The following is a 14,537-nucleotide window of genomic DNA, read 5'->3' as shown; positions in this document are numbered from 1 at the left end:
CACAGATTCAGTGAATGGCATGTATCTTAGTATATAACCCTATACCTTTTCCTGAAGATGCCCCTTCGTTCAGGATCTGGATGGCGCGCCGAATATCCAGGTTGAACAATGCCACAGCAGCTGCTCTCTCCCATTCGCCTTCTTGTACAAGGGAGTTCAAAAATGGGCCCACATCCACATCCGTCCCTTTCTTTATCCACCCACAAAGCTGTAAAGCTAGGATTCTCTCTTCATTTAAATTCTGAATATCACTTTGCTTATCTAGCCCACTCCAATTATGTCTGCTGCTTTCCACCATTCCTTAAAAAAAAAAAGAAACACCTTTATAATGTTTATTTTTTAAACATATTTGGCAAAGAAGTCAGTTTTACATAGAAGTATTTCAACATTAGATTTTAAATATTCAACTTCTCAGCCACAATATTATGACAGACAGCAGAAAGATAAAACATGCCACAAACAAAACATACTTTACACGTTGCTAAGTACAATAGCTTCCTGAGTTACCAGAGAGAGCTACAGGAGTTAAGAGTTGATGCTCTGAGGGCCACGCTGAGTCACTGTTTCAGAGAAGCCTTCCTGGTCACCTCATCTAAAGCAGGGTGCCACTTGTTACTATCTAATTGACCACTGGTCCCTCCACTGCCTTTACAATAACATACACTCTCATATTTATTTTTCAGCCTTAGCACTTCTCCTACTAGAACATAAGTTCCAAAAGGGCAGGCATCTTGTCTTTTACTTGAAAGGTATTCCCAGTGCCTGAGAACCAACACTCACACTCTCCCCCTCCTTCTGTTGCTCCATGAATATATACATCCATATGAAAAAGCAAGATAAAAACATCAAAGTACTTTGAAAGGTTAAGTGAGCGAGTGAGTGAGTGAAGTCGCTCAGTCGTGTCCGATTCTTTGCGACCCCGTGGACTGTAGCCCACCAGGCTCCTCTGTCCATGGGATTCTCCAGGCAAGAGTACTGGAGTGGGGTGCCATTAAGGTTAAGTGCTAAGCTAAAATACAGTAGGCACGGTCTGAAGGTCTTCCCTGCCTTACTAAGCCAGGAGACTTTATATTCTCATACTCTTTTCATAAGGAATTGTTTTATGGAAAAGTCTGAAGATCAGTTATTTGTAAAATTGTGGAAATTTTAAAAATAGTTAAATAATTACACTTGAAATTATTTTTAATCTCACTACTGGAAATTTGCCCATGCAGATCAAGGAGTTAGAAAGAGACTTCTAAGAAAAGGTTTTCTTTAAGAGAATACCTGTCCATCAAAAAGAAGTGTGCTGCTCTACTTGGAACCACGAGGGAAGCTGAAGACAAAGTCACTTATAGTTTGCAAAAGTGAAATTTTAAGAATTCTGAGAAAACTCCAAATAATTAAACAAGGTTAATAAAACATGTTAAAAATTAAAGAAGACTTTTTTTCAGAACAACAAATTTAAATTGTTTAAACAGTATGTAGTCACTGCATTTCAGGTAGAACAAGCTGCAGATGTACCATAAGGTATTTACTTTCATATCTCCTGTGTAAGTGTTGGATTCAGTGCTGATGATATTATCTACTGATTAAAAAATACACCTTTAAGCAGGTGAACAAAAACCAATTTACTTTTCAGACAACTCCTCTCAGTTTAATAATACTCTAGCTTCTTAAGAGTTTTTTATTTTCTAGAAACCGTGTCATGGAATAGAGACCAACATGTATGAATACAAAGAATTCACTGCTAGGAGGTGGAAAAGTATTCTGTAAATGCACGGATACTGTGTCACGTTATTTTGGCTGCTGAGAGACATTCCCACTGCTTAACAACTATGCTACAAGTAATTAAGGTTATCAAGCAAGTAATGTGATATTGTGGCTTTTAAGTACATAGTCATATCATGACTTTAATATGCATGAATTTTTAAATCTATAATTAATTAAAATCAATTTATACACACTGCATGTGTATTAAGTTTCAGTGGTATCTGACTCTTTGCGACTCTATGGACTGTAGCCCGCCAGGTTCCTTAGTCCATGGGGATTCTCCAGGCAAGAATACTGGAGTGGGTTGCCATGCCCTCCCCTCCAGGGGATCTTTCCAATCCAGGGATCGAACCTGCATCTCTTATGTCTCCTATACTGGCAGATGGGTTCTTTACCACTAGCGTCACCTGTAAAGTGACAAGATTGTATTCCCAAAATTTGAGATTGCCCATATAGAAATAATAAAATCATCATTTTATGATGGCTGTGAGGGAAGTAAGTGAACCAGGTTCACTTAAACATTAAAAACATTAAAATTTTTGTTTCAAATACATCAGGCAATCAAATACTATTTATAGATATAAAATTTTGCATTTTTACATTTATATAATAAAAGAGCAGTAAAAAAATCCAATGTTTATAACAGAATTTTGTTCTCAAAAATCTAAATCCAGATATTCTGCCCCTTAAAATTATTCCTCTTAATAGGCATGCTTTCTAGATCAGTTTGCCTTTCAAGTATGAAAAATATTTTCATCATGTTGGATGAAAAGCTGACCAACATTATGTAATTTTCTGCCATCTTAAAAGAAAGGAATTATACCTACAGACAACACTATTACCCTGCTCCAGAAGTTGTACAAGGCCTTCCCTCAGAGCATGCGTTCTCTTCCTGACTGAATTCTACACTTGATCCATCCTGTAAACTTGCCTGTTTCTTTGCTTCCTTATCTCCAGTGGTCCACACCTCCAAGGTTTTACCCACTCTTATCATGGACATACTCCACATGATTCCTTCTCCAAAAGAGCCACTTTCTAACCACAACCTCACAGCCTTCCAGCTCACAATCCCAATCTCACAATCATCCTTTGACCACTCGTATTTACTTGTCAGTGTTCTGTCCTCTTTCTCCCTCTCCAACTTAGATCCCAAGGACCAACAAATGAATCAATCTCTTGCCAGAACCCTTAATTCCCTCGCTCCACCGTCCTTTATTCTTTCTTCTGGTAAAGCAACAATGCCCCACAATATTCCCATTTCTCAAGACAACTCTCTCCTCTTCTCTATGTTCTCTCCACAACCTCCCTGCTCTTCTCAACAGGCAAGCCTACTATGCTGAGAAAATAGAAGCTATCGGGTGGAAAACACATCAGCTTCTGATCACTGAACATTAAACAACCTGCATAAACACCTCCCGAGCACAACTCCCGAGCACAAACTCCCGAGGTGGCACAGTGGTAAAGAACCCACCTGCCAATGCAGGAGACAAAAGAGACGTGGGCTTGATCGTTGGGCTGGGAAGACCCCTTGGAGTAGGAAATGGCAACCCACTTCAATATGGTTGCATGGAATTCCACGGGCAAAGGAGCCTGGTGAGTTACAGGCCAAGGGGTCACAAAGAATAGGATGCACCTGAGCACGCACATACCTTTCCGCTTTCCCTTTGCCTACTATGGAATAGGTGTGCACTCTCCTGTCTAAAGCCAATCTTTCACCTATGCATTGGTTCCCATTCCTAGGAATTTTGCTCTTCATGCTCTTTATTCTGCATCTTCCAACTGCTTTGTATGCGTTTCTTCTCATCAGCATTTAAACATGCCTAAATCAATTCCATGTTAAAAACAAAACACAAAGCTCCCCATGACCCCAAATTCGCCTGCTGCTATCACTGAATATCTTCTTATCCTCCTTCATATAATCAAGCTTCTTTGAAAAATTAATTAAAATGGATGACCTCCTTTTTCCAACCTACATTTATCCATTGGACATCACTATCTAGCTATCTCAAATTTATCCCCCAATAAACTCTTTTCTTGCTCTCAAACACATTCTTCCTGTGCTATTCCTATCTAATTAACTGCTATTAGTATTATCCCAGTTGCCTTAGCATGCTTTCATTTTTCCTTCCCCTCCACCTTCTTCAGCCAATTAATTAAATTTGTCCCACTCTCTCACCTACCCACGTTTCTCTAGCTCTTCTGCCACTAACTTCGCTAAGAATTCCATCATATCTTGCCTGATTATTATGGCTTCTGAGGTCCCTGCTATCAATCTCAATCCTCTCCATTCCATTCCACACACAGACTGACAGCTCTAAAACACAAATCTCATCTTGTTACTGCTAAAATCTTTTCTTGGGTTCCCTTTGTTAGGGATGATAACAAATAATTAATATATTTATATATCATTTATCATCCCTGAAACCTAAGGACTGCCATCTTTGACAGTCATTTCTCTACTTTTTACTTTGGGGTTGCAGAAACAAAAATATCTAAACCAATCCAAACCAAGCAAAAAGCCAAAAGTCCAGCAATGAGGTAATCTTTCCAACAGTAGTCTTAATCAAACAGTTTGGGTAAAGACTACTCTTAACTCACGATACTCAGTTTGTTTCTACTGCACCAAAAACTTATAAAGATATTCCATTATTCCTCTGTGCTTTACACGTACTTGGCTGACTTTTCCCTGAAATATATCAAAATACAGCAAAAAACAATAAACCTCACAATACTGAGAATGCAATGTGGTCTGACCTACTATATAGCTATGAATACTTTTCATCAAGGTAACACAGTCTTACTGACCTTTTACTTATATTAATAAAAATGGAAGTCTCTAATTAAACTCTCTCACTTTATTGTTTATAATAAAAGTTACTTTTTTGGGTCGGACCTACTGAGAGAACACCAAAATGAAATAGATGAAATAAATAGTCTACTCAATCTTCAGTAATGTGAACCAAAGTAATTTAAAAGTCTTAAAAAAAAATAAAATAAGCATTTAGTTGAAATGCTCAAAATACTCATTAAAAAATAGCATTTTATTTTGTATTTTTTGTATGTAGTATTCATGAAAGTCCTATAAAAAACCAAATTGGATTTATTACTTCTACTCCTATTTTTTGACTAAATCATAAGAACTACTTTTCTAGCAGCTTGACTCAAGACCAAATTTGACAGCTATCTAAAGCTAGATGTCAAATACTAGGCTGAGAAAACAACTATAATTCACTATTTAATTCCAATAAAGACAATAGGAACAACTGTTTAAAGAACTCAGGGAACAAACAGGAAGCCTGGCTTTCTTGTCATGTTTCCTTTTTTTAAACTGTTAAATAGTCTATTAATTTTAATCCTACATTAATTCATATATTTTTCAATCATCAAGGACTGAAATAGTAAGGCACTTCAGGTAAGTCCATACTTCATGTCATAGTTATACAGGCCTTGCCATCAGACAGCTAAGTGGGAGGGTTTAGGCAGCAAAATAAAAAGGGGTCTCTTTCAATTAGAAAATTTTTTATTTACTTTTTAAAAAAAGCAAATCTGAACTAACCACCAGGAAGAGCCTATAAATCCTCTAATGTAATATCTTTCAAAGTGAGTCTTCAAAAAAAAAGTGAATAAATTAATGAATAGATTTAGAAAAGTCAACTATCCCTTCAAAGAACCAAGACTCCCTCCAAAAAGAATTTTACATATATAAACAATTATGCATTTAACTCAATTCCTTAAAATATCCAGTCAGAAACAATGCAGTAAAAAAATATGGCCAGATATTACAGTATCCCGAAGTAACTAAATATGGGGAAAAAATAAAGAGAACAAAAATTAAACACATATTGCAGAAAATAAAAACAGAATTTTCTTACCCAAAGATGATTTTACAATTGATTTAATTCCTGCATAAACCAATGATCCTTTGTTGCCTGGAGATTTCTGGTCCATATCTTCTGTATACTGCTTCATAAGTATTTAAATGCATAGGAAATACTAGTGATGAAGCATAATAAAGTATTTCAAAACTAAGTTTATTTTCATTTGGAGCCAATTTATAAAAGGCGTCAGTTCTACTCTGTTATAGAGATCTACTTTTCTTCCTCCTACTCAATCTGCAAGGCAGTATCTCAAGTTCAACAGTTTTAAACAATTTGACTTTGTGATTTTAGTATTATGTGACTTGTATTTGCACACAAAACATTCAGCATGATATTTACAGACTGACCTCTTGGCAAACTTCAAGAACATTTCTATCTGATTCATCTCACAGAACTCACCACACAAAGGATATAGTGCAGAGTGTACCAGAGTGACTTGAGCTGGGGATCCTCATTTCCAGCTAAAATATGGTTTCTCCACACCTGCTCTGTATCAAGCCCATACCTTGATAAAGCCCGAAGGCGCATCTTTGTTGCTATATCTTTTTCTAAAGAATTATCATTTTCTTCTTCTGCACATTCATACAAATGACGACCACAAGCCCACATCAAAGATGTAATTGGGCTCCAGGCAAGAGAGATCCTTTCAAAAACAGTGAAGTCAGACATTGTCCGGTTAGGAGTCACAACTATCATTCGATTTTGACTCGTCGGATGCCAAGCAAAGGAAGCAATGTAATTGTCACAAGGTTGCACACTTCTTTCAATGATTGTGGGTTCAGTTTCATCACCAATGGGAGTGGGTGTGTGCTGCATATCATATAATCTAATAATATTACTATCCCTCGTTAAAGTGGCAAGCAGACCAGTTCTAGTTGGACACCAGGCTACTTTTGTTAAGGGCTTTGGTTGCTCGGTCAAAGTCAAAACTGGCTTCTCAAATTTCCTAAGATCCCATATTGCCACCTGACCTTCATAGAAGGAAGCAACACGATCATGGAAATATGGGTCTACTGTCACGCCCTGAACAGCTTTCGTATTCACAAACATCTTCTGACTTGTATTCCGAAGATCAAAAATGGCCAGGTTACGATGCATACCAGCAAGCAGAAGTTTCTGGTCTCGTGGAAGCCAACAAAGAGAGAGACAAGCATCATTCTGTCCTAATTCGTAAAGTGGTTTTGTTACTAATAATGACGTTTCAGTTTCACCTACTGAGAGTCTTACTTTCTCCATGGGAACTATATCAGGGGTATATTTGCTGCAGATATCCCAAATCAGCACTGAAAAGTCAGCTCTATGTTTATCTAGACCAGCAGCAAGCCAGTTATTATCCACTGGATTCCATGCAAGGGTATTGCATTGTCGTGCATGTTTTGGAACAAATTCTTTTCCTATCAAATCTCTGAACTTTGAGTTATGATCTTGACCAAGACTTGTCAGTACAACTCGACCATTTGCTTGTCCAACTGCTAGGAGACATTCAGGATCATAACTGAGATACCAGGCGACACATTTCATATATGGGGTTTCTGAATTTATTGATAGTAATGTAGCTGCAGAGTCTTCAGATAAACGTAGAGATCCAGCTTTGAGTTCTGAATTCACAGTAGATTCCACATGGTAAAGACTAAGTTCGGAGTCACATACAACAAATCTATCAACCTGGTGTGGTGCCCACAATATATCAGGTTTGGTACCGCTCATGTTTATTGATGATCTCAGAGAGTCCAGTTAGGTCCATTCACTGAAAATCTGCTTAAAAATAAAAAGTTTTAAAATGTTAATGAAATACAATTCTAAGCTGGATTTAGAAAGTCAGGAAATTTTCTATTAAAAATTTCTATTGAATTCAAGACAGTATTTATTAATAAAAAGAGGAAAAGAAGGACTTCTTCCAGTTGAGCTGGTAGGAATCTGAGAACTTCATTCTGGCCTTATTTCCCATGATCAATTATCTTAATTGCACTATTAAAAGCACCTTCAATTTAGTACCTTCAATCAGGGTTGAAATAACTTCAGGTGGTGAGTAAATTAGTAAGTATCATCCCTTTGAAGGGGATAAAACATTAAAGGGTTACCGTACCTAAGTAAGTAATCATGTATCTAGGTAATAAAGTTGCACTATCCAAAAGAACCTTCTGCAATGACAGAAATCTGAACTGTCCAATATGGTAACTATTAGCCACACTGACTACTGAGCACTAGAAAATATGGCAGTGCAAATTTTATTTAAATTAATTTTAATATAAATATCCACATGAGGCCACCATAATGGACAATGCAGATTTGAAGTAAAAGCCACAAGTCTCCTCAAATTTCAATGGGAAGCAGGATTGTACTCAGTTTTAGTCCTAGCTCTGACATATACTATACAGCTAGTACAGTATAGGCTCAAAAAAGGTCTTTTGTGTTTGGGGGTCCTTTTGTTTTCTCATCTATACAGTTTAAGGATTGGTTTAAGACTAGTGTTTCCCAAACTTCTGTTATTCATCTACCACCTGTGCCCTTTTTAACGTTTTTCCTTAAACTGACTCATTCTTAAAATCTGAAAATCAATTTTGCTTTCCTCATAAGGTCCATGAATCATGTGTATGACATGTCAAATATATTTTTCGAACATACATTGAATAAATATATAACTATTAAAAGTGCAACTGGGTTACCTGAAATCATCCTGCTTATGACCAGTAGGATACACTGCCCGTTGGGAAACTGAATGAGCAACAGAGGCTTTTTCAATTTTCAATTCTATAACCTTTGAATAGGTATTGAAACAGGATTTTTGAAAAGGTTAACTATTCTAGTAGAAGTTTCAGCACGTAAGCACTAGAAATAGTTATGCTAAAAATGGTTAGTTTAAAAATACAAGCTGCTTACAAAAATGTAAACTTTTGTTTTTCACTGAGTCTGGCTAGAGATAAGTACGGATTAAAAAATGAACAAAGATATTCATAATCTTCATGGCAACTGGTATCTGTACAGCCATGCTGTCAGTTCTTAAGGCGCAAAGTCAGGGTTCACTCATTTATGTTCTGTACCAGATGCAGAGCCTGGCACAGACTCCTAATAAAGATATTCTAAATAAATTCAGCTCAAACATACTTAACTTTTTGATCTTGCAAAAGTTTCAGTCAGCAATTACCAGTCTAGAATTTCAACAGACTCACAAAATTTAGATGACTGGAAAAAGCCTTTAAGAATTCTAACACTGCCTTATTTCCTTCCTTAATAGGTCTGAAGCCCAAGATCGGTCACTTCAATTATATTCTTACTAGCACCCTCAACTTCTTCATTTCCCTGCCACTCCGGGTTTGCCTCCCCCAACGCTAACTCAACTGAATTATTCACTGTCTTCTTCCTCCACCCAGGCTGCCGAGTCTCAAGGCTCTGCATACTGACTCCATAAAAAAATAACAGACAACATGTCTGGCCTGTGGTGCTGTCTCAGCAATTCTTTTATTCATCTTCCTACTCTGGCCTTTATGAAATTCATCATTATATAATACCAAAGTGATCTTAATAAAACACAAACTTATCCAGGTTATCCAACTCCTGCTTAAAACCCTTTCATGGTTTCCAACTGCTCTTCATACAGACTTCCAACTCTTCAATGTAACCTGTAAAACCCTAAATGCTTTGGCCTATCTACTGCTCCAGCCTCAATGCGCCCCATTCGCCTCCCTGCTAACTGAGCTCTAGCTTCCTAGGACGTGACCCTCCACCCCACTGCCACACCTTTGCAAATGCTGTTTCTTCTACCTTGAACAGTCTCCCCTCCCTTCTTAGCCAAGTTAAAACCTGCTCAGCCTTAAACCAACCACCCTCTATCCCCTCCCGAATCTAAAGCAGGTTACTTAGATATATACTCTCATCGAATCATATTCCTCCCTTTTAAATCACCCTCTCCATCTCTCCTACTAGTGTTACTTCCCTGGTGGCTCAGATGGTAAAGCATCTTGTTTACAATGCGGGAGACCTGGGTTCGATCCCTGGGTCGGTAAGATTCTCTGGAGAAGGAAATGGCAACCCACTCCAGTACTCCTGCCTGGAAAATCCCATGGAGAGAGAAGCGTGGTGGACTACAGTCCATGGGGTCACAAAGAGTCGGACACGACTGAGCGACTTCACTTTCTATCTCTCCTACTAGATTATAAACTCCCTGAGAGTACGAAAAGTATCTTCTGCTCTCCATATGAACCTCCAGTACCCAGCACAGTATGAGGCCCGTAGTAGAGACTTAGTAAGTACTTGCTAAATAAATGCATTTGTTAAATGCTACCTCTGACACTTCTCACACTGCTTTCTCCAAGTTGTACCAATCTCCCCACGCTTGCACCCCTGCCCTTTCTAGTAGGCGCTGGCTCCAGCCAAAAACTAAGTGGTCACTGTCATAATTGGTTCACCTGTTGGGTAAGGGCCCACAGTGAGCGGCCCTGAGAAGACTGCTCTAATACACTGGCTTTCATTTATTCTATAGATATTTACTGGGCCTCTCCTATGTTCCAGACACTGTTCTAAATGCTGGGAACACAGCAGTTAACAGGGAGAGATATTTTAGCAACCAGATATCCATCTTGGCGGAGAAGGCAATGGCACCCAACTCCATTACTCCTGCCTGGAAAATCCCATGGACGGAGGAGCCTGGAAGGCTGTGGTCCATGGGGTCGCTGAGGGTCAGACACGACTGAGCGACTTCACTTTCACTTTTCACTTTCATGCACTGGAGAAGGAAATGGCAACCCACTCCAGTGTTCTTGCCTGGAGAATTCCAGGGATGGGGGAGACTGGTGGGCTGCCATCTATGGGGTTGCACAGAGTCGGACACGACTGAAGTGACTTAGCAGCGGCAGCATCCATCTTGGCTGCTATGGACTGAACTGTGTCCTCCCAAAATTTGTTATGTTGAAGCCCCAACTCCACATGACTGTCCTTGGAGACAAGAGTCTTTAAGGAGGTAATTAAGCTTAAGGCTAAACAAAGTGATAAGGTGAAGCCCTGATCTGACAGAACTGGTGTCCTTAAAAGAAGATGAAGAGATACCAAAGCTCTCTCCCCATATGAGTACATGGGGAGAAGGCAGCTGTCTGGAAGTATAGGTTTCACCAGAATCACACCATCCTGGCACCCAAATTTGAGACTTACAGCATCCAGAAGTGTAAGAAAACAAATTTACATAGTTTAGGTCAACCCGTCTATGGCATTTTTTTTTTTTAACCAGTTGTGGGTGGCACGGGTGGTAAAGAATCTGGCTGCCAATCCAGGAGACGTAAGAGACACGGGTTTGATCTCTGGGTGGGGAAGATCCCCTGGAGCAGGGCATGGCAACCCACTCCAGTAGTCTTACCTGGAGAATCCCCACAGACAGAGGAGTCTGGCAGGTTACGGTTCATAGGGTTGCAGAGTCAGACACAACTGAAGGGACTTAGCGTGTATGCACACGCACATATGCACAAGCTAACTAACACACTAGTATAAGAAAGCCTGTATTCTTGTGCTGAAGTTATGTCCAATCTTACAGACCACTTAAAAATTTAAGAAGAAGAAAAGGCACCTTGTGTAACAGGAAGTAGCTAAGAAAACACAAAGAAGGAACAGATACTGCCAAATAAGGCTTCATTCATACTCATGCCCTTATAAACAGAAGAAACCTCTCAACTGGAGGTATCCTAAGATCTGGCCCATCTTCTTCTCGCTGAAAGACAAATACTAAAATAAGCACATTTATCATATAGGCTTCCATCCTATAGCTGTACTCTTTACACAAATGATCTATGGTAAGAAAACATGGTGCCACATGGCAAAATCCAACTTAAAAAAAAAAAACAAACAGAAAGTGTTACTATAGTTTAAAAAACTATTTAATTTACATGACTCACAATTAAGAATCATCTGTAATTCTTCTCATATGATGTATATATTTATATTACCATCCACAAATCTGACTATAATAATTCATACAGAATCAAAATTCACATAGAATTTGAGAGTTGAGTCTAGCAAATGCTGCTTAATTCACATAGGCATACAGAGAGGACCAGATGTTTTCATTCTTTCCCAACACCTCCCTACTCCCATCCTAGATTACTGAGCAGAGAAAGGATCAACTACATGTGCAGGTACCCCCTCTCCCCCCGCTTATTCAAACATGTCAAGAATTTCAAGACCATGACAGAAGAGCACCATACCAAGTGCCAGGCCTTCTAAAGATGGGCCCTGACAATGTCTGCATAGGTCACATACTCTGAAACTGGCCCTGAATACATAGGTACATCTATACCCTCTTAAAAAACATAGTTGACCCTTGAACAACTAGGCGGTTAGGTCACTAACCCTCCAGCACAGTCCACATATAACTTATAGCTGGTCCTCTGTACATGTCCTTTCTCTGTATCTGTGGTTCCAGAACCTCGAATTCAACCAACTGTGGACCCTGTAGCACTGTGGTATTTACCATTGGAAGAAACCCACATATAAGTGGGCCTATGTTTGGAGAAGACTCTTGAGAGTCCCTTGGACTGCAAGGAGATCCAACCAGTCCATTCTGAAGGAGATCAGCCCTGGGATTTCTTTGGAAGGAATGATGCTAAAGCTGAAACTCCAGTACTTTGGCCACCTCATGCGAAGTGTTGACTCAATGGAAAAGACTCTGATGCTGGGAGGGATTGGGGGCAGGAGGAGAAAGGGATGACAGAGGATGAGATAGCTGGATGGCATCACTGACTCGATGGACGTGGGTCTGAGTGAACTCCGGGAGTTGGTGATGGGCAGGGAGGCCTGGCGTGCTGAGATTCATGGGGCCGTGGAGAGTGGGGCCATGGAGAGTCGGACGCGACTGAGCGACTGAACTGAACTGATGCAGCTCAAGCCCGTGCTGTTGAAGAGCCAACTGTTTTTCTTTTCAATCCAACATACAATATAGACAGATCCTGGCTCCTGAACAAAGACCACCAGGAATATGGTAAAGAGCAAAACATCTCCAGCCCCTTACTAGTTTGACCCTAACAAGTAGCTTAAAATGCCAAGACTATAAAATAGAAATAGAACATCTCCTATCTCCATCTCACAGAGTAGTGACAATCAAATTAAACGAGTTCTTTGCATCGAAAACATGTCAGTATCAGTACGATTCCCTTAAACAGCCCTGGAAATTAATGCTTTCAAATGCTGGAGACACCAAGACACTGGGGGCAGAGGGGTGGAGCTTGCCATAATTACAGCTTACATTTAGATCCTCACCTTCAAGTATAACAAGGGCTCACTTCCCAGTAATGGTTTCTGAGCAAAGGAAAGCCATGTTGATGATTCTGTGTTCCTCACCAGATGCTCATCTGTAATAGCATGGTCCAACAGAAGGACAGTGTTAGCCATATAACTTAAACTTATCCAATAGTCACATTGAAAAATAATAAGAAATCAATCAAATCTAACAATATATTTAATGCAACATATCAAAAATATTATCCTTTCACCATGCAATCTGTGTAACATTTATGAATGAGACATATACTTTTTTTCTGGTACCAAGTCTCGGGAATCCAAAGTGTATTTTACACTTCAAGCACATCTCAAACCTGTGTGGCTAGTGGATAGTGAAGACCTATATAATATTAAGTGTACAAGGTATCCAACCACCCTTTACATCTTGTTGTTGTTCCCCTTTCTACTTGTCTCAGCACAAGTAATAACAGCAGCAGTTTCAAGACTATCACCATCTTCAAGGAGATGTTCTGTATAACCCCAAATTTCCCTTAAAATATAGCTATAAAAAAGACTGCAAAGGCAGTCACTTTCGAAGTGATTTAGGAAGGCTCGTGGCACCTGTGAGAAGCTTTATCCTCTCACGGAATTTTCACGACTCCGTACAGGCTGCGAACAGCGCCACCCGGGTGACAGGCCCTTGAAGTATTCAATAGAGTACAAGGAGAGCACGGCTGGTAAGCAGAGCCGGGTAATGCAGGAATCTGCGGGCGGCTCCCACGCTCCAGACACTGGCTGAGCCTCTCGTCCACGGGGAGAACGCGGTTCCGCACAAACCCGGCGCCGCGGAGGCTGCAGCGCGGACCCAGCTCCGGGAGGAGGAACCCGCGCGCCCCGGGCCGCTCGCAGCTCCGAGGCCGGGCCCGCCGCGGTGATCCTGCAGCGCAGAATGCGACTCCCCGCGTCTCGGCTCGAAGGAGCCTCCCCCCCCGCCGCCACCCGGGTCCGCACTCGCCCGGGCTTTTCAACTGGGCTTTCCCGAGCGACTCGAGATGATCCCAGCGCCCTCGAACCCTTGACTACAGCCTCCCGGAGCCGAGAGCGGAGCCTGGGCCGCACTCACCGACCTGGGAGGCAATGCGCCCGTCGTACTGCCGCTTCCGGCCTAGTCACCGCCCCTCCCGCCGGGGGAGTCCACACACGGGCAAGATGGCGGTCGCGGCGGCGCGGCCAGTAACCTGGCCACACGGCCTGAGTCCACTTCCCGACCACCCAGCCTCGTGGACGCGCGGACACACCTCGGCCTCCGAAGGGGACTTCCCAACTGCGAGCCCCGCCCCCGGCGATCCCGGGAGTCGCCCCGCCCCGGGGCGTGGTTACTGCTCCGGAGCTCCTGTTGACCGGCAGGCCCCGCCTGCTGTCTGAGCGCTGCGGTCCACCTCCGCAGGCCACGCCCACTGAGCGCGCGGGCTGGATCCCCGGCGCTTGGATCCAGACCGCTTCGCCGAGTTGTTTCAGATTTCAAGGGCTTTAGACGTTTTAGCTTATTTGCTGCTGCTGCTAAGTCGCTTCAGTTGTGTCCAACTCTGTGCAACCCCATAGACAGCAGCCCACCAGGCTCCCCTGTCCCTGGGATTCTCCAGGCAAGAACACTGGAGTGGGTTGCCATTTCCTTCTCCAGTGCATGAAAGTGAAAAGTCAAAGTGA

The 14,537-nt window shown here is 41.3% G+C and overlaps 1 protein-coding gene across 15 annotated transcripts in view; it reads right to left on the bottom strand.

Annotated features, from left to right (window-relative positions):
• The window catches only part of MIOS (meiosis regulator for oocyte development), a 135,862-nt gene that overhangs the window by 21,494 nt on the left and 99,831 nt on the right, over positions 1 to 14,537 (bottom strand). Inside the window, exons 1-5 of one of the 15 annotated variants that reach the window (XM_055589823.1) lie at positions 14,129 to 14,267; positions 12,870 to 12,961; positions 6,044 to 7,388; positions 5,625 to 5,723; positions 46 to 300 (exon numbers count right to left, since the gene is read on the bottom strand). In XM_055589823.1, coding sequence (XP_055445798.1) covers positions 46 to 300; positions 5,625 to 5,723; positions 6,044 to 7,337 — 1,648 coding nt within the window. In that variant the 5' untranslated portion in view covers positions 7,338 to 7,388; positions 12,870 to 12,961; positions 14,129 to 14,267. The other 14 variants (XM_055589819.1, XM_055589822.1, XM_055589818.1 and 11 more) reach the window with 14 other exon arrangements.

The sequence above is a fragment of the Bubalus kerabau genome, chromosome 8 (genome assembly GCF_029407905.1).
Source record: "Bubalus kerabau isolate K-KA32 ecotype Philippines breed swamp buffalo chromosome 8, PCC_UOA_SB_1v2, whole genome shotgun sequence".
NCBI lineage: Eukaryota > Metazoa > Chordata > Mammalia > Artiodactyla > Bovidae > Bubalus > Bubalus kerabau.
Note: the sequence above shows the minus strand (reverse complement) of the source record. Positions and strands in the feature narration are given on the sequence as shown.